The sequence below is a fragment of the Melanerpes formicivorus genome, unplaced genomic scaffold, assembly GCF_026170545.1.
Source record: "Melanerpes formicivorus ecotype bairdi unplaced genomic scaffold, bMelFor1.0.p_v2 SCAF_16, whole genome shotgun sequence".
Classification (NCBI taxonomy): domain Eukaryota; kingdom Metazoa; phylum Chordata; class Aves; order Piciformes; family Picidae; genus Melanerpes; species Melanerpes formicivorus.
In genome coordinates, this window is record NW_027142368.1 from 6151528 (window position 1) to 6174521 (window position 22994).

At 42.1% G+C, this 22994-nt stretch overlaps 2 protein-coding genes across 9 annotated transcripts in view; both read left to right on the forward strand.

The window, feature by feature from the left end:
* HIPK3 (homeodomain interacting protein kinase 3) overlaps positions 1-14313 on the forward strand; it is a 103260-nt gene extending 88947 nt beyond the window's left edge. For both annotated transcript variants that reach the window (XM_068147887.1, XM_068147886.1), the window contains exons 8-16: positions 156-279; positions 3106-3227; positions 3391-3515; positions 3618-3779; positions 5001-5297; positions 6083-6223; positions 7770-8005; positions 8277-8404; positions 10035-14313. In XM_068147887.1, coding sequence (XP_068003988.1) covers positions 156-279; positions 3106-3227; positions 3391-3515; positions 3618-3779; positions 5001-5297; positions 6083-6223; positions 7770-8005; positions 8277-8404; positions 10035-10511 — 1812 coding nt within the window. In that variant the 3' untranslated portion in view covers positions 10512-14313. The remainder of the gene's footprint in view (positions 1-155; positions 280-3105; positions 3228-3390; positions 3516-3617; positions 3780-5000; positions 5298-6082; positions 6224-7769; positions 8006-8276; positions 8405-10034) is intronic.
* A 5578-nt stretch (positions 14314-19891) lies between these two features.
* The window catches only part of KIAA1549L (KIAA1549 like), a 113195-nt gene continuing 110092 nt past the window's right edge, over positions 19892-22994 (forward strand). For all 7 annotated transcript variants that reach the window (XR_010988498.1, XM_068147892.1, XM_068147888.1 and 4 more), the window contains exon 1: positions 19892-19965. Coding sequence is in view for 6 of the 7 variants with exons in the window: in XM_068147892.1 (XP_068003993.1) it covers positions 19920-19965 (46 nt within the window). In the remaining variant the exon portion in view is untranslated. The remainder of the gene's footprint in view (positions 19966-22994) is intronic.

A 22994-nucleotide genomic window follows, 5' to 3' on the forward strand; every position in this document is an offset into this window, starting at 1 on the left:
AGGATCACTTCCTCTGACATGTATTTGAAATGCTGCTCTTTAAAGTTTAGTTGTTTGTTATATACAATATGTATTGTATATGTACAATACACAGCAAATGTGTGAGAGATCTAGATTCGGTTATAATGTTGCCTGTATTGAATCTGTTCCCGTAGGCATTAACTGCATCTGCCCATTCAGTTTTGCACCAAGGGATTCCACTGCAGGCAGGAACTGCTCAGTTTGGTTGCAGTGATGTTTTCCAACAGGCATTGATTATATGTCCTCCAGCTATTCAAGGTATGTTTAATTGTTACTGTTCCTGACATGAGCATTTCTGTGTGTTGGCAGCATGCGAGTCTTTCATTATATATCCACTTAAGCTGGCTCTGGCCAGCCTGATCTAGTGTGGGGTGTCCCTGCCCATGGCAGGGGGGTTGGAACTAGATGATCCTTGTGGTCCCTTCCAACCCTGAATGATACTATGATACCATGATAGTTAAAAGCACTTAATTATATCATTAAAAAAAAAAGGTGTATGGGTTAGATGCAGCTGCATTGCACCTTTCTGAAACAAGTAGCAAATCAGCATCTGCAAAAAATTATTTAAGCTATCTAGAGCCCATCTTCATATACCCCACACAGAATTATCTCTGTATATATATACATATATAGATACTGGATAAAATAGAGGGACACAAGGTGTTTAAGAGAATATTTGGAAACTTGGAGCTTCTTTTAAGGATGTAGCTGCCTATGTAAACAGCATCACATTTACTGTGCTGTGGTTACGATGAGCTAGGAAACTAGATAGAGCTGCTGCAGCTTTCTGGTGACTGAAAAACACACAACTAAAACTTTTCTAAATTTTATTGCATTATGCTGTGAGGAGGAAAGGGCAGCTTGGCTGAACTCTCCTGTATTACAAAGGATAAGATTGACTTAAACACACAATTTTTGCATTTATTGAAAGAATTAACTGGCTGAGAGTTCAGTTCTCAGAAGCATTTGGAAGACTGCAAGGTGGAAATGCTAGCACAGATATCTTTCTGCAGTGTAGAAAATGACCAAATAAGCATGTACATCTCTAGAAGGACACACAGTGCAGTTTCCTTACACAAATGCATTTGCATCATGAAAATGTAGGGGTTGGGTTGGTTGGTTGGGGTTTTTTTAGGAGTCTTTAAAACCTCATTTACATCTCAGAGCCTATCAAACAAATGTTGTGGTTTTTTTTCTGTTGATAATGGGCTGATCAGGGAGGAGCTGATGAAACCCAGCCTTTCTTATCCTATTAACAGTCATTTATGGACAGGGAGAGATTGTTTATACTGTTCACTTATTATGTTAGCTTAATTATATTATTCCTTTCCTAAGAGGCAATTTTTCTTGGCTTGGTGATGGCCAGCTTCATGTTGAGACCAGATCCTGATATAATAGAGTTTATAGGAAGGGGTTTTTAAGAATGACTTTCAAACTCTGAATTATGACCTTCTAGAAATCACACTAGATTTACCCTGGGGGGAAAAAGACAACACCCAAAATACTTTTAACCTAAACTTAGAGTCCAGGAAGTCTTTATCTCCTTAGATAAAGACAGATACAACAGACTTTATCAGCAGTGTTATTTGTGGCTGCTGCATCTATCTCGTGTTCCGGAAACTCATGAAGGCTCCAAGTATTCACTGTGCAGAGTTACAGAGGCTGTGTGAGCTTCTTACAGGTTTCCTTCTGAGCACTTAATATGGCTAAGAAATTTCTTATTTAAATTGTGTAGGTGCTTCACACAGTGATATATTCTATAATTTAAAACCCCTACTCTTTTCACTACACCTAGATGAACAAAGTGAAGTAGAAATGGAATTAGTACAGGCAAGTACTTTACCTATGATCTGTATCCTGTGTTCTTAGCATGATGATAAAGTTTGAGATTTAAATTCTGCTGCAGCTTGAATGAAGGGAGTATATTGTCTTCATCACATAGGTGACAAGTTGAGTTACTGGCACAGAGAGAAAGGGTATTAATGGTGTCTGGCACTGCTTCAAGATTTCTGTGCTTGGCTGCTCTGTCGAGTATCTGAAGTGTAAATTCTTGCTACTTCTGGCGGAGTTATGTTGCTGTTCTAGGTGACTGTGTGGAAAAAATTAGTCAACAGTATTTCAGAATTAACAGCTTTGGACTGCAAAGTTATAACATAGTATTCTGTTATGACATGAGAGAATTCCATGAGATGAAGGCTTTCCTTCATCCTTTATTGTAAGGATTAAAAAAAAAACCCAAACAAAAAAAATCCACTTTTAATCTTTAGTTTAGTAGTTCCTTAGTAGCTACTTACAAGCACCCATTGCTTAGTCTTTGGCTAAAACACAAGACCCAAAGTGCAGTCAGAAGATCAGGATATTTCCCTAGCCAGCATTTTCTTGTAGTGTAGCTGTTCAGTTGCAATATCTGTTGAAAAAAACCAATCTTCTTTCATTTTAGTTGGACATTATTATGTCAAAAATTCTTACCAGTAGTAAACATTGTGGAATTGCTCTGTTAGTTTCCCTTGACAGTAAGAAAATCTATACTGAGCATGAGACACATCTTTTTCTCATTATGCTCATGTGGTAATATGCAACGTATAGCACTGTTGGAATTATTTTGATGAAAGGAGGAATAGAGTTATGGGGCATTGCCAGCTATGAAAGCTAAGATGAATGAGTTTCAGCTAGCTGGAAATACAGAGCATGAGATGTGCAGGAATCTGCTGTGAGAAGCTTTGAAATTCAATTCTGCTTACTTTTGTCTGCTTCCTTCAAATACTTTTAATGTGATTTGTGGTGGAGCAAATGCTTAGCTTTGCAGAACTTTCTGCCAAAGTCATTCTGCTTCTTAGCAGTCTGTTTCAAAATAGCAGCTATTGACAGTTATTTCTGGGAATGATATCATCAATATTTGTGCAGATACGTAATGGCAGAAAAATCTTTGTTGATTTGGCTTGCAATTCTGAATTAGATCACAAACACATCAATGAAATACAGGATAATTTTATGTATTTTACTGTTTGCTTCTGTTTTGCTCAGAAAATATATGCAAGATCGGTGTTTGGCTTAAAGCTTGGGTGTGTGTTTTTCCCATTATAGGAATTCCTACAAACCATAGTAAGCCTACCAGTTTCTCCCTGAGAGTGGACAATGCAGTTCCGTTGGTGACCCAAGCCCATGCAATTCAGCCCCTACAGATCCAAGCAGGGCTCCTTTCTCAGGTTGGTTTATTTCAAAATAAAGAATCTTGGTTTATTATTAGTAATTATGTTTTGTCCTGTAGAGTTCTGTAGCAGTCTTTCTCCTGTGTTGTGCTGAGCTACAAGCAGCTAATGTAAATTCATTGTTTCTCTGTGTCACAAAATCTCCTCTGCTCCGTGACAGACATGGTCGAATCACACCCAGCAAATACTGGTTCCTGCATGGCAGCAAGTAGCACCAGTGGCAGCTCCTGCTACATCTCTGACCTCTGATCCTGTGGCTGGCCCACAGAGGCTTGGAGACTGGGGGTAAGTCCACATATTTTTGTGCAATACCTTAACAGCTTTGATTTGTATATAGATGCAGATGCAAATGACTTGCAATTTGAAACCTGCTTTATTTTTCCTCAGGAAGATGATTACCCAGGGCACCCATTACAGTTCAATGATACCACAGCCTCTTTTAACACATCAGATAACCTTGTCTGCCCCTCAGCCAATTAGTGTGGGCATTGCACATGTTGTTTGGCCTCAGCCTGCAGCTACCAAGAGGAACAAACTGTGTCAGAACAGGTTGGTGGAAGATTTCTAACACTCCAAGACACTACATCTGTAGTTGCTGTTCAGTGAGCAGAGGAACAGGGCCAAGAAGGGCATTTTTGTTAGCAACAATCATATTTAAATGGTCTTTGGGAAAATCTGCCTTTCTGCCCTGAGTTTTCAGAGTTATTTTGGTAATACAGACTATCAGTAAAAGACTTGAAATAGTAAGGGATTTTAGTTCCTGTTGATTGATATGTACCTATCATGATAGCAAAGTTGTCTTTACAGCCTTTGGGAAGGTGTAAGTATATATTGAGGTAGCTCTAATAAGATATTCCTTGAGATAAAGTGCATGGGGATATACGAGGTTTAGACAATTTGAAGAGATACAATCCAGAACAAGAGGACACCACCTCAAGCTGCACCAGGGGAGGTTTAGGCTGGAGGTTAGGAAGAAATTCTACACAGAGAGAGTGATTGTCCATTGGAATGGGCTGCTTGGGGAGGTGGTGGAGTCACCATCATTGGAGGTGTTTAGGAAGAGACTTGATGGGGTGCTTGGTTGCATAGTTTAGTTGATTAGGTGGGTTGGATGGTAGGTTGGACGCGATGATCTTGAAGGTCTCTTCCAACCTGGCCTGGCCTGGCCTGGCCTGGCCTATTCTATTCTATTCTATTCTATGTAACAGGGTTGCAGTGAGCTTTGCAATCATTTTAAGGCTATTCTTTCACTGTTATAGCTGCTTTCTGAAGGAAATATGCCCCACTGCTGTAATGGTGTATTTGCAGAGGTGTGGGATACTGAGTAAAGGGGAAAGCGTGGGTTGCAAAAGGCAATGTCAGCAGTCTTGTATTAAGCAGGGGTTTCACCTGGGAGGTACCAGCTTTTGTTTTCAGAAAGAATCTTTGCAAGAAATCTGGCCAGGTTTTGTTTGCTTGCTTTTCACCTAAGTGAGATTTTAATTTATTTTTTAATTGATAAGAAAATGGCATTTTCCTTGTACTGTTCTCAGCATTGTTGCAAACTTTGGTCGTAGCTATTAAGTAGTTTGGACTTTTTGGACAAATTCTGAAATTATCTATGCCAAGTATTTATGACTGATTACTGGTTTTATGGTTTTTTTTTCTGTATTAGTTTAGAAAATTGGTGGGTTAGCCTACACTGCTTGCTTCATTTTTTGTTGAAAACAATAGTTCTCAGGTCTCTTTGTAGAGATTCACTGAATGTCAAATGGTGTGTTTTCTTCACAGGAGCAATGTGTTACAAAATACCAATATCCAAAACTCAGCCTTTATATCTCCAAAGATACTTAACCTGAAGGCTGTAAAGAGAATAAATTGTATAGAAGCACAGGACAATCATAACTCAGAAGGACGGGAAAGTAACTGTTGCGAAGCATCGGTCAGGCTGGACCCTGATTCATCTCTTTCAACCAAACAGCGCCAGGCTATCTTCATCGCCAGCTCCCCCAGCCCAGCAGTCAGCGTGATCACCATCAGCAGTGACACAGATGAAGATGACGTAGGGCGAACACATTCACTCAGAGAGTAAGAATCCATGGTTCCCCTTACTAAGGTGTTACTAAACTGGAGTTGTCTTGGCATAGCTACTGTATTTAACAAGTCTGAGTTAAAAAAAGACAACGTGCTTCTAATTGCATTTTGCTAAGAAGTTGTCTCTGTAGCAGTTTATTATGTGAAAGTGAAGAATGATTTCAGAAGTCTATGTTGCTCATCTATGTACGTGAGGTATTTTCAAAACAGAATACTTTTAAGGTCCATTTCTTCATACTTTCATACAGTATGTATTTGTTGAAGGGTAGTCACCTGGCTCTGCATAATCAATTCTAGCAGCAGCATCCAGTAGATAGTATTACATATATATAGGTAAAATATATTTCTCTATCAGTATGAAGTGTGTTTGGGTAGAAAAGCAGGTGCAGAGTATGGTTCCCCCCAAGCTGTTCCCTTTCACAAAGCTATCATGTATCATTTAAAATGAGACCTTGAAAGTTTAATGTTTATTTGACTTTTCACTTGCAATGTTTCTGAATGAGAGGAACTTGTCAAATGTTTCAGGGCTCTGAACTGTTGCAGCATAAACCTTTCATTCAGTAGAAAAAATATTTAGTAGGTTTCAAAAAATGCATGTTTAGAATTTTCAAAAGAAGACTGAAAAGGTTTGGAATCTGGTTTGGATGTAAAAGAAACAAGGAATTGGATATCAATTTACAATTAAGGGGCCTTTTTATTCCATAATGACACCTAAGGCAATAGTGTGTGGGAAGAACAAGTGAGAGATGGTGTTTGCTCACTTTCTTTTTGTGTGGCAGGTGTAAAGGTAGCCTTGACTGCGAAGCCTGCCAGAACACCCTGAACATTGACCGTGTGTGTTCTCTCAGCAGTCCTGATAGCACTCTGAGTACTAGCTCCTCGGGACAGTCTAGTCCATCTCCTTGCAAGAGATCCAACAGGTAAATAGTTGTGCTCCTTTCCACAAAAGCAAAGATCCTAGTCCCTAGCATACACTGTTTCCACTCAAAAGGTTTATTACGTTGGCAGGCGGTGAGCTGAAATGCTGTGTTTAAAAATGTAATGTATTGGCCTGCAGTTGCACAGCATAGATTGTTCTTCTCTTACTCTTAACATCAGACATTTTCAGAACACTGTGTAGACTATGGAAATTTGTTAAAATTAATTGATGTTTCTATAAGCATGTATTGACAAGGAAATAGAACTGCCAGGCAGTTTTAAATTTTGGCCTGCCTGGCTTGGTGCTTTCAAAGGATAATGTATATATCCATAAATGATCCTGTTCCTATAAACAAAATCCTCTCCCCTCAGAAAAATAAGGAGGGTGAAAATACACTCAAACCACAAAATGACATGTGCATGAGCAACTTTGGCATCCTTTTGGTACTCTGTAGTTTCTTTTGTGTTGTTTTAGTGATGGGTCTGTGATGTACCTTTAGCTTGTGTGATAAATAATACATAAATGAGGTTAATATCTTTTCTGGAAGAATACCTCATTGTAAATTAATATCCTTTCCCAGGTTGTTTACCACTTGCTGCCTAAAAGGTATTTGGTTTTATTTCCACTGCTTGGTCTCTGGTCTCACTCCTGGCAGCTTTCACTTACCATCTTCTTAGCCCTTTGTTCTTCTGGCACAAGCATGGAGCTTCAATAAATGTTAGCAAAGGCCATTATTATGAGTTGGTTCTTCCAACTCTTTCCCCCTTCCAGCTGCTTTGATAAAAGGAGTGGTTGAATGAATGAGTTTGTCCCATTTGACCAACAGGGGTTTCACAGACCACCAGTTCCCACTGTGTAAACAGAGACTTGCCTTTGCCTCCTTCATCTAAACGCATTTAGAAGAATCTGTTGGTCACACAAAGGTAGTTATCTCCAGAGGAGCTTCAGAGAGACCTTATTTTTCAACAGATAAGGTTTAGCATAGCTGCTGGTGGTTGATATGCCAATGAGAGGGAGCTGCCTGCTGCTGTGCAGATTGCTTCCTGAGCAATCTCTATGCCATCCTGACTCTCCCAGGCCACAGGGATGGCTCTTTGCAGGCTCTGGGATGCGGCTAATTTCTAGGAGGAAACTGGATCAGTATGTTCTCTTTGCTAGTGTAATCAGCATCAGGAGATCTTCACGTTTTCATTCCAGAAGTAGTGAAATAATCTTTTTCAACCCTTTGTTTGCTCTAAAAATCTACACTTCAGGTGGACTACAAATGCAACATTATATAAAAAAACCAAAAACAACAAAAAGTGAGTGCAAGTTGAGTTAGACATCTGAGTTGAAGTTATCTTTTTTCTCTGAACTTTGCAGTTTGAGTAGAATGAGTTTGAATATTGAACTGCCATTTGAACCTCCATGCTTGTGTAATTAAAATATAATGTTATTATCCACTCTTGAGTAGTTCCACCTCCATAAATTTGGCACAGTATTTTAATGCATCTATAGGATGAAAATGTATTTGCTTCAATGCAATGGTTTTGGTTTTTTTTTGATAGTATGTCAGATGATGAACAGGAAAGTGGATGTGATACAGTGGATGGTTCCCCAACTTCAGACTCTTCAGGACATGACAGCCCATTTGTGGAAAATGGCTTTGTAGATAATACCAATAATAATAAAGAAGCAAGAGCGTCAGGTAATCCCGAAACCAAATCGGCTGTCTGCACAGTGGTGGTACCACCAATGAGACTTGAGAACAGGTTACAGCTTAATGAACATATGGTGAATACAGGTAAGTTAGCTCAGGTGTTTTTTCTTTCCATACCAGTAGATCAGAATAGACATTTTAATATTCATTCAGTAGCAGCATATGAAGGGTTTGGCCTGCTCATGTATCTGCTGTTGTGTTAGAAACACTTCCAAACTGTGTTGGGTTTTTGTTACTCTAATTAGTGTATTATTTTGTTATTTCTCCTTACTTGGTGAAACAAATGAAACTTTGTCTAACTTTTGTTAGAACAGTGACAACAAAAACATAACATTGTTCATTTGTATCTTGAAAGATGCTATGAGCCAGCCACTGAAGAAGGGGCGATCTGTCCTGGGAAGAATAAACCAGTCTTCTGTTGTAGGAAACCGTCAGCAAAAACTGACATCAGCATTCCATCATCAGCATATCAACTTCAGTCAGGTATGTGTGCTTACACCTATGAAGTACTTTTTCTGACTTGAGGTTCCAGACATGCTGAGTGCTCGCTATTGCAATTGTTGTCAGTGGCAACTGCAGCTTTGCAGAGCTTGACTACAGAGGTGTTTGAATGTTGAAAAGTGGATTTCAACTTACTGGGCAAGTCATAAGTATCTTTCACTCGGTCATTTTCTTAAAGCAATTGACTATTACTTTAGAACGAAAGAAAAGCCACTCTGGGCTTTGTCTCAAAGCATGAAACAAAAGTGAATAATCTGTTACCATTTTTTATTTTTCCCTACATACAAATGCTCCTAGTGTGCAGTTAAAAACTACAGCTGTGTTTCAGCAAATGCTTGTGGTTTAAGTATCCAGAGATGGAATAGAGCTTAGTAAACCCAACTGTTCCTTGTCCTTGTTGCCAGGAAGTGAAGCAGCGCAGGGCAGAGGGTGAGATTGTGGTTCAATCTAATGTTGGAAGATACCCCAATTTATTTTAAAAGCTGCAGTTATTATTATCCAACAACATAGTTAATGTGTCTGCTGTGGCTGAGAACTGAAGCTGGCATGTAACAAGAGGTTTAAGCTCCTCCTCATAAATTAATTTTCAGCTGTAGCTGCATTGAGATTTGATTAGGTATCTGGAGGTACATTTAATGTAAGAGCAGTACCTGTTTGTGTAAGTCTTGCAGAGTAGAGTGACTGTGGATACTAAATTGTAAGTTAAAGACTAAATGCAAGCATGCTATATGAAGATAAGAGGCTTTACCAATAATGACTTGAATAGTAGAGATTGAAAAAAGCATTTGGGTGGCTGACACAATCTCCCCTTCTGCATGATTATGCAAGAGGATTGGTTTAATTAATTCTAAGCAAACCTTAATATGATCAGCATGGTATTAATTTTTAATCCTTTCAATGACTGCAGCTCCTCAGCCTCTTGGCAGAAAGCGTAGAATGTTATTTTCATGACAAAAATTTATACTGATCCTTCTCTCTTTGGTGGATGTCCTTTGGTAGTTTGAAGTCTGCATCATTTAATGGGAGTAATTGATTTGTAGTCTTTCTCTTTATAACTATTAATGGTTGCCACATCTTCCTGTGATCATAGCCCTAGACTCCTGTTTGCCTAGTTGTCTCAGATATTTTCAATCCGTTTATTATTTTTCCTGCTCTCCTCTAAAATTTCTCTCCTATTTGTCCTCTTTGTGCCTCATTATGGTGCCCAAACTGAATGCAGCACTTCCAATTGATGCCAAGCCAGTGCTGAGTAGAGTGGAATAAGCACCTTGCTCATGTGATACATGGTATTTCTGTTAAAACAGCCCAGCATGGCATTTGATCTTTTTTTTTTCAATTCTATTTTTTTTTTTTCTTGCAAGAGCATTAAAATAAGCTGTGTTCTGTTTACCATCTCTTACTGTCAGATTTCTTGTCTGTGCTACTATGGAAATAGCTCTCTCTTTCTTTCTTTCTTTCTTTTTTTTTTCCCCCCTCCATTTAAGCATTTGATTATTCCTGTCTTTATATTTCTCTTGGTTTTAAGTTGACTAGTTTTAGTGCATTACTCCATTTTTCAAATGCTGTTTATACTTGGAAATATTAAGACCTGCTCATTTTTCTGTGTGGACAGGTTCAGCACTTTGGATCTGGGCCGCAGGAGTGGAACGGAAACTATGCTCCTCGGAGGCAGCAGGCTTACATCCCAGCCAGCGTGGCTGGTCATGCTTTCTCCCTTCCACAGGGAAGCCCAAGCCACGCTACGGTGCACGCGCATCTCTCTGGCAGCACCCACCTCGGAGGGCAGCCTGCTATCCTTCCCTTCCCCACATCAGCACCCCTGAGTACTGCTGCACCTGTCGCCCACCTCCTTGCCTCGCCGTGTACCTCAAGACCCTTGTTGCAGCATCCAACGTACAGTATATCTCATCCCAGTGGCATAGTGCACCAAGTTCCAGTTGGCATAAATCCCCGCCTCTTACCTTCCCCAACCATTCATCAGACTCAGTACAAACCAATTTTCCCACCGCATTCGTACATCGCAGCGTCGCCCGCTTACGCGGGATTTCCACTGAGTCCGACAAAACTCAGCCAGTATCCCTTTATGTGAGAACTCACATCCAGTATATTGAGGAAGCTCAATGATGCAGAAGTTTGATTTGAGAAGAAACATGGTATTTATTAAATATTAGCCATGGCACAACAGGAAAATTATTTTTTTGAATCATGTAGACTTGGGTGCAATTTAAACAACTCTGAGCTTTAAAAAAAAATACAGACAACAGGAAAAACTCACTTTTAATGTGTTTTGCACATTTGGTATAACTTGTCTTTGGTCATGTTATCTTCTTATATAGTAACTTTAGACAGGTGACTTACAGGAGCAGAAGTCTGGTTTTGCTCCTGCTATTTTTTATAAAATTGCCTTCTGACTAGTGCAAGACACGTCCACCTTTGGGAAGCCATTCAGTGTACAGAACTAGAGCAACAGATGCACATGCGTCAGCAGTACAGTGTAGAAGTAACTCGTTTGTGTTGCGTATCTTGGTGTTTAAATGTTGAGTCACTTACCTGAAAGTTGAGCTGTTGTTCTTCACATTTTGCATGTGTCTTTTGCATGGGGGGAAAAAAACAAGCAAAACAAAACAAAAAGAAAGAAAAGAAAGAAAAAAGCCTAAACATTGCTCTTAAATGTTGTTGTCCCAATAATCTCAGCTGCATTGTAAACTGTTCCCACACATAGTGCCTTAAATATTTGAGGTTGTTAATGTTATTACTTATATATAAATGTTGAGGACTGCAGCACTTAAAAATTCAGATCTGCTGATTCTTTTTTTGATGGTGTAACGCTCATTTTGGGTTTTGTGTGGTATGATTTTAGTATTGGGTGTGTTTTCCTTATCGAAGGCAGCATGGTTTTTTTTTTGCTGTAGCCCAATTCTGCTGTCTTTTATTTTATTTTACCCTCCCCCCGCCCCGAATGATCTAGCTTCAAGACAAGAGTTTTTTAGTAGTGTTTTAAGAAAAAGTTGATGCAGTAGCTATTGAGTAGTGACACACAACACAGTATTTCCTACTGGCAAACGGAACTGCAATACAACCGAAGTAGTTTATTTTTCAAAGTGTTTGTCTAATTGGATATAATCAAATGTTTAGAGGTGCGGTAGGCATGACTGACTGACTAATGAAAGAAAAAGCCAAGTGCTCGTTGATCCATGGTGTGGTTTCATCTTAGCTTGAGCAAGCCATGCAGTATTTAATAACTAGTAGCGTAATATTTACTATTGAAGCTTGAAGAGATGTGAGTTCATTGTGTGCAATCTTTCATTTATGCATGGGAGAGATTTTAGTCCTTTTACATGCTAGTGTTTGTTTTAGCCTGTTGCGGGTGTTTGCTTATTTAATACATTCCGTCAGGGACGTCAGTTACATGCTTTTGGCATTATCTTATTTCTTTTTCCCTTAGGAAGTGTGTCTTTTTGGGTTTTTTTTGTTTTGTTCAAATGAAGTTGCTTTTGCAGCACCAAAGACTTAATCATCCATTTCCTATAAAAGGTAGCTACTTCTTCATAGACCTCAAGTATACTGTAGTGTAGAGATGGGATTTACAGAAGGTATTAAGCTGAGGCTGTGTTTTAGCTTATGGGCAAGTAATAAATTGTACCATTTATCTTGAATGTATCATAGATAAGCTGCTATATAATGATTGCCACTTCAGATAGCTGTGAAATTAGGTGATTAACTAGTTCTTTCTTAGCCTTCTAATTTCTGTACAAGTCTAATTACGTGAAACAGAAGCTGGGTTTTGGGTTTGTTCTGGGGTTTGTTTTTTTTTTGGTTGCCTTTTTTTTTTTGGCTGTGGGTGTTTTGTTTTTCTTTTCCTTCATTTTGTTTTTACGTTTGAAGTGTTGTAACTACTATACTGTAAATGATGGAAGATGATTGCATATGGGTTTTTTTGGGGGTGTGTTATTTGCATCAGTATTTTATCTCCATTAACTTTGAGCTCATCACTGCATATAAGTGGTTGTATTGATGTAACTTAATTCTTTTTTAAGATGTTTTCATATTGGCATTGTGTAGACACTTAAGCTGCATCTTGCAGGCTTGACTTAACTTTTTTTTTTTGTTTGTTTGTTTTTTAAACCAAAATCTGGAATACAATCCTTGCAATGTTGACTGGAATAAGAGTGCAAAGCATTTGAATTTATCAAATAAGCTAATAACTGGTAATCTTTTTCCTTTAGTCCACTAACACAAGCAGTGTTTTATTTAATGAATGTCTGAATGAAATAAACGTGCCTACATTTGATTTATTTTTTAAATAATAACTAAAATACGACAGTATTAGATCATAAGAAAAGAAAAAAAATTCATGAGAAATACCAGCAGTAGGTTTTTAATCACACTGAAAATTAAGAAACCGAACTTTTCCCAAACGTTTCAGTGTTTTTAGCAATCGACTCTATGCATTTTGTACAAGTGTGTGTATATAAAGCATGTATTGGGAACTAGGACTATCCTGATGAATTTGAGATCCTATCGACACGTATACAAAGCCTAAATATAGGGAGGCAAGAAAATACTCAAATTGGATATCCACCTTACTACTTCAGACTTGTGCTATATGGTCCAGCAGATAGTTTTCTGTTCGTTCCCTTGTGTTGGGAAGCGATGGTTTTTTTGGTGCTCCCTCCATTGCTGGCAATGGACACACCAAGAATCACCAATGCAGATGGGGTAAATAAATTTTGTATTGTGATAACAAAAAAATCCTGCTTTTTTTTCTTTTTTTTTTTTCCTGGGGCCATGGGGATTTCATTGGTCTGATGTATTTACTGTACTTTCTTTTTACTGTGCTTAAGGTTTTAAGCTAACGTTGCTTGTTCAATTGACACAATTCTCTGCATATTCCAACAACATCTTACCTTATGCAGGAAAAAGTTGCTGTAAATGTGCCCCAAATTAGATCTGCTGCTCTTTATTGTCATTTTAGAAATGTCTGCATTTCAAAGAATGAAATATTTGGGATCCTGTCACAGGTTAAATTCAATGTACTGGGTGATGTTGCCCCCCTCCTGCAATACACTTGGAGAGAAGGGACTCCTGGCACTGCAAGTGTCCAGGGCCCATCTGCAGGGAAGGAAAAAAGAAAAAGACAATGAAAAAGCCTTCAGGGTGAAGGCCTTTTCTGTGTGAGAAAAGGCATCCTCTGAGGAACAGTTGTACACCTTGCCATTTTAATGCCTTTTTTAAATAAAACACTGCATAACTATGGAACTGCATATCTGCATATTACTTTAATTTGCAAGATTTTTATATTGAACTTCTTGTACTCAGTTTTTAACTTTACTTCAGGGTGTTTTATTGGTCAAATATGCTACTGTATTAACTTTTTTTGTTTCTTTGTTTATGTTGGTTTCCATTTTTTTCTGTTTTTACTGCTAATTGGTTTGTGTTAAGTAAAAGTTAAATCACACTGCAAGCTGTAGGAAGACTTGTTCTAGAAATACCCAGTGATACAGACTTGATTAATGAGTTTGAACTGTTACTGTTTAACAATTTGTAGATTTGTGGCTTTTGGTTTTGTTTTGGTTTGGGTTTTGTTGTTTATCATTACTTGTTTTTTTTTTTGCTTTGGATTTCTCTGCTACACTAGTTGGCCATGTAGCAATTGCACTGTGCAATATTACAATATGAGGACTGGGAAAATTTTTTATGGATGTAATGTCTCTTACAGTTTGCGATAGTATTTCTTTCTAGTTCTCAGTGATTTAAATGTGACCAAGCCTTCTGTACTTTGTCACAAAAAGCGGGTTTTCCAGGTGACTATTTTGGTGAGTGTCAAAATAAGAATTTATGGTGTATTACTGTCGAGATTCACTTTGAATTAAAATATATATTGCAGCAGATGACTTGGTGGCTTTTGTTTCTTTGCTGTGCTGCATCAAGGCTGGATTACAATGAAGGTGATGAAAATTCCCTGGGACTGCTTTAAAATTCTGATTGTAATCGTTTGCCTAAGCTGCTTTGCTTTCTGAAATACCTGAAGGGGTCCTACAGGGAGCCTGGAGAGGGACTTTTTGTAAGGATGTCTAGCAATTGGACAAGAGGGAATGGGTCTAAGCTGAGAAAGAGTAGGTTTAGATTGGATCTTAGAAAGAAGCTCTTCAGTATGAGGGTGGTGAGACTCTGGAATAGGTTGCTCTGGGGAAGTTGTGGATGCTTCCTCCGTGGGGGTGTTCAAGGCCAAGCTGGATGAGGCCTGGAGTAGCTGACTCTAGTCAAGAGACGTCCCTGGCCTAGTCATGGGGTCTGTGTTGATGGGTTGGACTCGATGATCCTCGAGGTCCTTTCCAACCTAAGTTATACTGTGATACTGTGATACTGCTGATGGCAGGAAGGTTGGCGTAGATGATCTGGCCAGCCTGATCTAGTGTGGGGTGTCCCTCCCCATGGCAGGGGGGTTGGAACTAGATGATCCTTGTGGTCCCTTCCAACCCTGACTGATACTATGATACTATGATCTCCAAGGCTCCTTACAACCTGAGCCATTCTAGGATTCTATGAAATTCTAAATGTTATTAACTTTCACGCTTTGCTTAGGAGGATCTTGAGATTCTGCTTTAGTGTAGCCAAACCTTGAAGGCTCTTTGTTCTGGATGTCCTACTTTTTCTAACCTTAGAAAAAGGTTATCTGGCCTGGATACCAGCAGATACATCACTGCTGCTGAAGTTTGTACCAAGCCTGTGGCAGCTGCTGCTTGGCCAGCAGGAAGGTGCTCCTGCTGCCACAGATGGCCCCACGCGGTCAGTGGCTCCAGATGGCCAGCCTGCTGTGGACCATACATCCGTGGAAGGCACATTTGCCAGTGTTGTGGTCAGCCAAATGCACTCATTCTGCCCACAGAGTTAAAGTGCTCACCGAAATCTAGTGGTTTGGAAGCTGTTGTGAAGCAGGCTATTGGGCAATTATGATGTAGCATGATTTCTGTCCTTAATGTGGTGTTTCAAGTGCTGTCATAAAGGAAATGCACTGTCATTTCAGTCTTTTACAATACATTTTGAATACCAAATAATTTCAGAATTGACATCAAGCTTCACTTTGTGAAGTGCAAGGTGCTGCTGTTACTGATTGTTCACAGCTGCTCAGTCTTTAGTGCATGTTGGTCCTCCTGTCCGCAGAGCATTTCCTGCAGCACTGAACCTTAGGCCACAGGAAGAGGCATCCATCCAAATTCTACAGACACCTCTGTTGCTGTGAAAGCTGCTTCCTTTTTGTGCTTCACAGTGGGACTTTCATGCTGCTGACTTTTAAATCCATATTGGTATCTGTATCCCACATGTTTCATAGCAAGTAAGGCCACTGCCTTGGTGCATTTTACGCTCTTGCTTTTGGCAACATCCAACAAACAAGGTAAGGCAGCTGAGCCTTTCAGAGGGAATATGCTTTCTGTGAAATCCTTTCCATTCTTGTACTCTATCAGTAATAAAGTCCAGCTGTCCCCTCTGCTCTTTACTGTCCTGTGGAAGGACAGGACTGGCAATCATGAGTATGTAATCTTCCTTTCGACTGCCGTTGGGATGACTGACACTGGTTCAGAGTTTGGTGAGTATTTTCCCTGCCACTAAATGCAAAGGGCACTTGTATACTGTAGTTATGGTGGTAGATTCATTCAGGGAAAAGCTTTCAGAGTCAATGGGGCTGTCACATGCTACAGATCTGTAGTGAGACAAATGGGTTCAGGATGACGTGATATTTTCTCAATGAATTAGCTTAAGTTTTCAGCTGGAGAGATGGTCAGATGATCAGTCCCTGGGAAACAATAGTGAAGCTCCTGTTTGGTATTGCTCACAAAGCAGTTCAACAGCATTTATACCCGCTTGGTAGAGGTGCCTGGAGATTTGACTTCACTCCTGTGTGGAGTGAGATGTTCCTAAATTTGTCCTGTTCATCAAAAAATGCCAACTGTCTGTCACACATAGAGACCATGGCCTGCAGCCTGCTCCATGGAGAAGTTGATGAATGGACACTTGTTTGTTCTCATCTCTGGATGAGATTCTCATCTATGACTTCCTTCATAAAGACAAGCAAGACTGACTGGTAGGTCTACTGCAAGCAAGACAATTTTGGATCTAGGTTTTACTCATAGTTTCAGCCAAGGGCATACAGATAATGGCAACCTATTGTTCTGGGGCAAAGGTAGGAGAATTCGTGCAAATGCGAATGAATTCCAGTCTCTGTGCATGGTTTATTGTTGCATAGTGTGGTAGAGTAGTGCTCCTCCCCAGGTAGAGATATACTGATCCTATAGAGAAATGTTCAATACATCTCTTTAGCCAGCTAGAGTAGATCTTCACTGGCATATAGCTTCTTGATTCTTTATCCATAATGACACATCTCTTCTAGAATATGACTACTGGACTAATGGTAGACTGCTTTCTAGCATTAAGGATCCCATAGCTGAGAGGAAAACAGGTTAGAATTAGGTACACTTCACCTCCTTGTTCCACATGTGTAACCACAGAAGGGAACACATGAACAACACACTAGTGTGATGGCAAAAATGTACCTGATATTCAGCCAGGTGTACAGAGCATACTGCCAGAGGAAGACCATTTGTAGGAAAGCAAATTTGGGTACCAAGTATGGATGCACAGATACCTCCCAGAGGCTGAAATTACCTTCCTGGACAAAGAAAACAAATAGGATTGGGAAAGGTAAGTTTAGGAAGTAGTTAACTACAGTTACTTGGCTAAACTTTGGTGATTTTTAACTTGCTGTAAAAGATCTTCTCCAATCATTCTGGAAAAAAATAGGTTGTCCTGGTTTTAACTTGGCCAGCAGCTGAGCCCTAGTGTACCAATTTCAACAGAGGGGTTTCTCCTTTCCCCTCTCCCTGTGTGGGCAAGGAGGAAAGGAGCTGGGGAAGCTGAAATGTCAGTTGAGATAAGGATATTTTACTACTCTATTGCAGGGATGTCAGATTACACAAAGGGAAAATGAAACAGGAGAAAAGGTAGCAGTGTGCACAGCAGGCAGAATCACCAAACCCACTGCCACCACACACAAACCAAAACCAGAACAAAAGGGATGAGCCCCAGCCTGGAAACTGGGAAAGAAAAACCCCAGAACAGGAACCCACAAACTACACAATGTATTGCAAGTCCTATACACAGCAGCCAACCTCTTTCCTGTCACACAGTGAGGATGATGTGAACATGGTATAGAATATATGATCCAGCTTGTTCTGTTGCTCTGTGCCCCTTGGGGGGTGGGTAGCCCTGTCCCTTCTAGTGGGGCCAGTCAGCTTAAACCAATACACATATAATTGAAATAACTGAATTTCTTGGGGGGTGGGAGGGGGGAGAAACAGAACTTTATATTGCATGGGCACACATATATACACACACATATACACTGTATAATGGAAAATTAAGACTAATGGTTGAGTACTCTGTTGGGAAAAAGTGCTATCAAAACGAACTCATTGATGGATCTATTACAACGGTTGTGTTATGACAAAACGTGTACCGCTGTGAAAATGCTGAAATGGGACTCCTGAAAGGTAACAAAAGGTACCAGCAGAGGGCCCTTCACCGCATCCGACGGCCCTAAATAAAGCAAGTGCTGAGTCAGCGATCCATTTTACTACAGTGATCACACAACTGCCATCTTTTCTTTGTGGGCAATCATTAGTAGTCATCATATAGAAGCTAATTTTGCATAGAATGAATTAGCGATTTAAGGGGAAAAGTGAATAAAATGGCACAAGTGGGATATCAGTGGCTGAGTAATTGTGTTGGTGAGACTGTGTGTGCTAAACCAGTTGGATAAATGTGTATAGGTCATCATGGCTCTGGGGATGCTATGAGTAGCTGGGCAGCAGGATGTTAACCTGTGGCTAGCTCATGCCTGGGCTTGTTCTACCTCAAACATGACTTAAAAGAATTTGTCAGAAAGATGATTTCTTCCTTCCTTCTGGAACTGATGGGTGGCCAGGGCAGCTTTCCTGTACATAAGTGATGTAACCCTTACAGAATCATCTCTCAGAGTCCTGGAGCACATTCTGTCCTGAGCCCACCTTCACCATTTGTGGCCCACAGACATGATCTGAGAACTGAAAGAACTCAAGGAAGCAGTGCCAGGAAAGAGATGATACTAGAACAAAGAATTTGCATTACCTCTGCTGAAAGTACTAACTACAGAAATCACTAAAGGAATTGGCATAATGTTTGGTCTGACTGTGACTGAGGCAGCTTCTGCCTTTTGCTGGGGCTCACTTCTTCTGATGTTCCTAAGACACGTCATGTGGTGATTAATCTTTTTGTGTACCTTTAAGCACTGCAGTGGCAAACCTTTGTCCTTTGAAGCTTCCCTTTCAACCTGGAGGTCTGAGCACAGTGGACAGCAGGATGAGAGTGACCAAATGCAGGAGCCGCGTGGCTGGAGACAACCTTTCCGGTGTTTACACACTGGTTGGCCATGGATATAGCCATGAATTTGGCTGATCCCTGTGGTATACTCTAGTGTCTTTATTCTCAGAGCTGTTTCTGAGCTGGCAGAAGTGCTGCTGGTGGTGCTCTGTCTTGTGGCAGGGCGTGGGCTGCTTCCTGAACAGAGGGGTTTGCTGGCACCCGAGTTAAAGAGGGCTATCTTTGGAGACACTGGCCTGGAGACCCACAGGTACAGCAGCTGGCAATGACTGAGATGAACAGAGGATGACTTTTACTCTTGACAAGGTTCCACGGTGAGCTGGGCACAGCTGCTTCAGAGACTGAGGGACGGGATGAGGCCAAGAGGTCATTCTCGTTCAATGCGCCCTCGAAGGCGCGGAGGGCGGTGCCTGACCCCAGCACCCGTTCCGCTCTCCGCTGCCGCGCTGGACAGCGCCCACGCGCCCCAGCCGCCCCGGGCCCCTCTCCGCGGTTGCGGGGCCGCTCCCGGGTACCAGCCCTGGCTCAGCTGAGGCGGAGCAGGCGGGTGCGGGGGGCCGGGCGCCCCGCGGAGCGGCGGAGGGGGGTCCCCGTGGCCCCGGCAGCGCCGCCTCCGCTCCCCGCCTCCCCGCGCTCGGAGGGCGGGGAGCGGGGCCGGGACTGGCGCCGACGTGAGCCCTTTGTGGATGAAGCTGTCTTCCGCACCGCTTTCCGTGCCGGAGCCGGAGGGGCCGCGCCGCCGCCTCTGAGGGGCATCGGCCCCGCGTCCTCTGGTCGCGGCGGGCGCCCGGGCAAAGCCACCGGCAGCATGCGGTGCCCCCCGTTCCTCCTCTGCCGCCGCCGCCGCCGCCTCCCTGCACAGCCGCTGCTCTAGAGTCCGGCGCGGCGAGGCGATGGACAGCGCTGCCCGCTGAGCAGCGGCGGGGCCGTGCAAGGCGCGGGAATGTGGCGGCGGGCGGCGGGCAGCGGACGGAGCGGGGCGCGTCCCTCTGCAGGGCCCGGTGGAGCGCCCGGCCCCGCGCCCCCACACAGAGCCCAGCCGGCAGGCGGCAGACCAGGCCTGGCCGGGGCTATCCTGCTGATGGGGCTGATGGTGGTCCTACTGCCCTGCGCCCAGGCTCAGCCGGGTAAGTACCGAGGAGCGGGCGCGGAGGTGGGCGGGCAGCCGGGGCGGGCCGGCGGCGGGGAGAACCGGTGTCGCGGAGCAAAGCTTTCGCCGAACACCGCTGTCGCGGAGCGGGGCTGTCGTGGAGTGGGGCTGTCGCGGAGCGGGGCCATGGTGGAACGGGGCCGTGAAGGAGTAAGGCTGTCACCGCCCTGCCCGCCCAGAAAGCGCGGCTGGGTGGTGGGGCGGCTGTGAGGGAAGGCTCGGGCTTCCCCGCCGCCTGCAGAGCAGCCTCACCTGCTGCCGTGGCAGAGGATTCGGTGTGTCTCAGCCCAGCTTTCCAAAGCCAGAGATTGTCACCGTGAAATCTGTCCTAAGCCGGGTGACGCTGCGAGAGGTGACAGAGGCAAGCTCACCCTCATTGTCTCCTGCATCCCTTTTTACCCGCGCTTTCGGCAGAGGCTGTTCTATGAGCAGAGGCTGTTGGGCTGTGCTGCCGTTCCCTGCAGGCAGCCTGCGTTGCGATCGGCGCCCTGCTCTTCCCGGCGAACGCGCAAATAGCGGCTTTTCCTGTGGGACAGGCATGTTGGATCAGGTCCTGTTCCTTGCAGAGAAGGAGAGACAGGCGGGGGCTTTTGTGAAAGCAGAGGATCGTCTCTAGTGATTCTGTGTGTGTGTGGCGCGGAGGAGGTGAGGACAAGGAGGGATGAGGAGAGGGCGAGCTCTGAGGGCTGCATCTCACAGGCAGCTGAGATCCCCAACGATTTCTGGATTGTAATGTTCCTATTTCCCTTGACTTTTTGAGTCAGGCAGCATTCTGTGCTCTCCTGACTTCTTCCAGCAGTCAATATTCTCGGTGACCTCAATGCAGAAATTATTACTGTTGCTAGCAGTTATGGTATGTGCCAGATATAGGTGCCAAATATAATTTTAAGGCTATGCTGAAATAACTGAAAGGGGCTAATACAGATGTATGGCTAGATTAATCCCATATTTTAAGAAGAGAGTAAGGATGTGGATCCATGTTTCAAAGCTGTTAACATGAGTCTCCAATAATCATATTCAATTGATATCAGCTTTATAGCCATAATATAGCAAGACTTCTCATTTGCAGGGTGTAGGTTGGTGAAACACTGCTTCATACTTAATTATGTGCTCTGAATATGTACGTGCTGTGGTTTGATTTATTGATCTGTGATCGGTGGAGTAGCTGATTTTTTACCTCTGCTTGTCAATTCAGTCAATGGATTTCACCAGATTTCACATAATTCTTGTGCCACATCTAAACTGACATGTATTTTCACTTGGAGGTAGCCAGCCTCTCCCAGATGGATTTTAAAAGCTGAGGGATGTGTGACAGTGCCACAAGACACCTCTTCACACTTGATTTCTAGACCCAAGTGTAGAATGAAAAGTATTAATCTGTTTGTTCTTTATGGTCTGTGTGTATTTATGACACAGTCATTATCTCACTTCTAAGTGAGGGAATCTAACAGAGTTAGAAGGTACGTGGGTAGTTATCTCATAGCCCACAGCTTGACTAAAAAGAGGCGAGAAGACATGCAAGTGCCAAGCCAAAGTCCACAGTAATGGTGTGCATTATAACCACATGGTGGTTGGAATTGCTGTCAGTGATAGGTATTACATGGGTATTTTAACTGATTGGGCTGATAGCTTTGAGCATAACAGCTGAAAGTAAAACTTTATTACTCCTGCACCGTGTTTAGTGATAGTTAAAATTGCTAAGGTGCACACATTGGATGTCAACCTCAAATCAAAAGCTCTGTCTTCAAGTGAGGTAGAGCACATGAAGTTCTGTCTCTTGTTGAAAGCAGGGGCAGAACACACAGCAGAGCCAAATTTTCAATCAAAACAATCATTTGTTGTGTCTAAGAAGATTAACTTCTATATGTTTACATAGAGCAGTTTACATGTAGGTAAATGGCCTTTTACTGATTTCTGTGCTTATTTCTGTAATGTCTCTGAGTCATTGAGCAGGTCTGCTACCATGAAATCCAAGTAACGGTGTGTGAGGTATTCAATTTGAGGAAGAGCATTTGTCATTGTCTGTCGTTACTACAACTTTCTCCACTGGGGAGTATTTGTGTCTGAGAGAAAATTGTCTGTACATCTGTACACACCCCCAGATAAATGCTGGGTTCTTCTGTTGGGTTTGTGTGCAACACGTGGCACCACTTTGTGAAAAGACCAGGAAACTCAGGGCATGGAGGGTAAAGAGGGAAGATTTACTCTGGTGCTGGTGCTTCAGAAGATGACTCAAAAGTTTCCTAATCCCTGAGATGATTTTAAATACTTATGGTTACAACAATTACTTTGACCTCAATAAAAAGGATGCATACAAAACTCCACAGCATGTCATCCCTAGGACCACTGCTTGGATTCAGGTTGAAAATAAAATTACATATGGTCCACCATAATCAGAAGTAAAGAACTGTGACTTCTGATGGATTACAGGATGAAAAGTGTAAAAATTCAGTCAAACTGAATGTATCTGTCAAGAGAGGAAAAAGTAATGAGCCAGAAAGTAGATGAGGGAACATGCAGTTTTGGGTTGACTCCAGCCAAACTCCAGCCAATTAAAGCTCCCTCATGAACCAGAGGCATGAACCATGAACAAACATTTTCCTCTGGGGAAGAAGCAAGAGGCAGTTTCTGCTGGCTGACCATCTCTCAGCCAGTAAATATGCATAGCACTATGGTTTGGATAAAGTGGTGGGAAAGGCATATTGCTCACTGTTGTGCTGCCCATAAGCTTAATTGGCTGATCAGAAGGGCTGCAGTGGGGGCCCTTGAAATGGAGTTTTAAGAAGCATTTGAAATATACCTTTTATGTTTTCCATCATCCTTTATACTTGTTTGTGCAGCCTGTTCAAATGCTAAACTTGTCAAGGAAAGGTCTATTTCTTCCAGTCTTTGCTAAAGAGCAGCACAGTGAGATCTCACCTTAATTAACAATGATTTTAAAAACAATAATGACACCTCCAGTGCAGTGGCTGCTTCTTGCAGCTGGAGCTTTGATTGAACATCTTG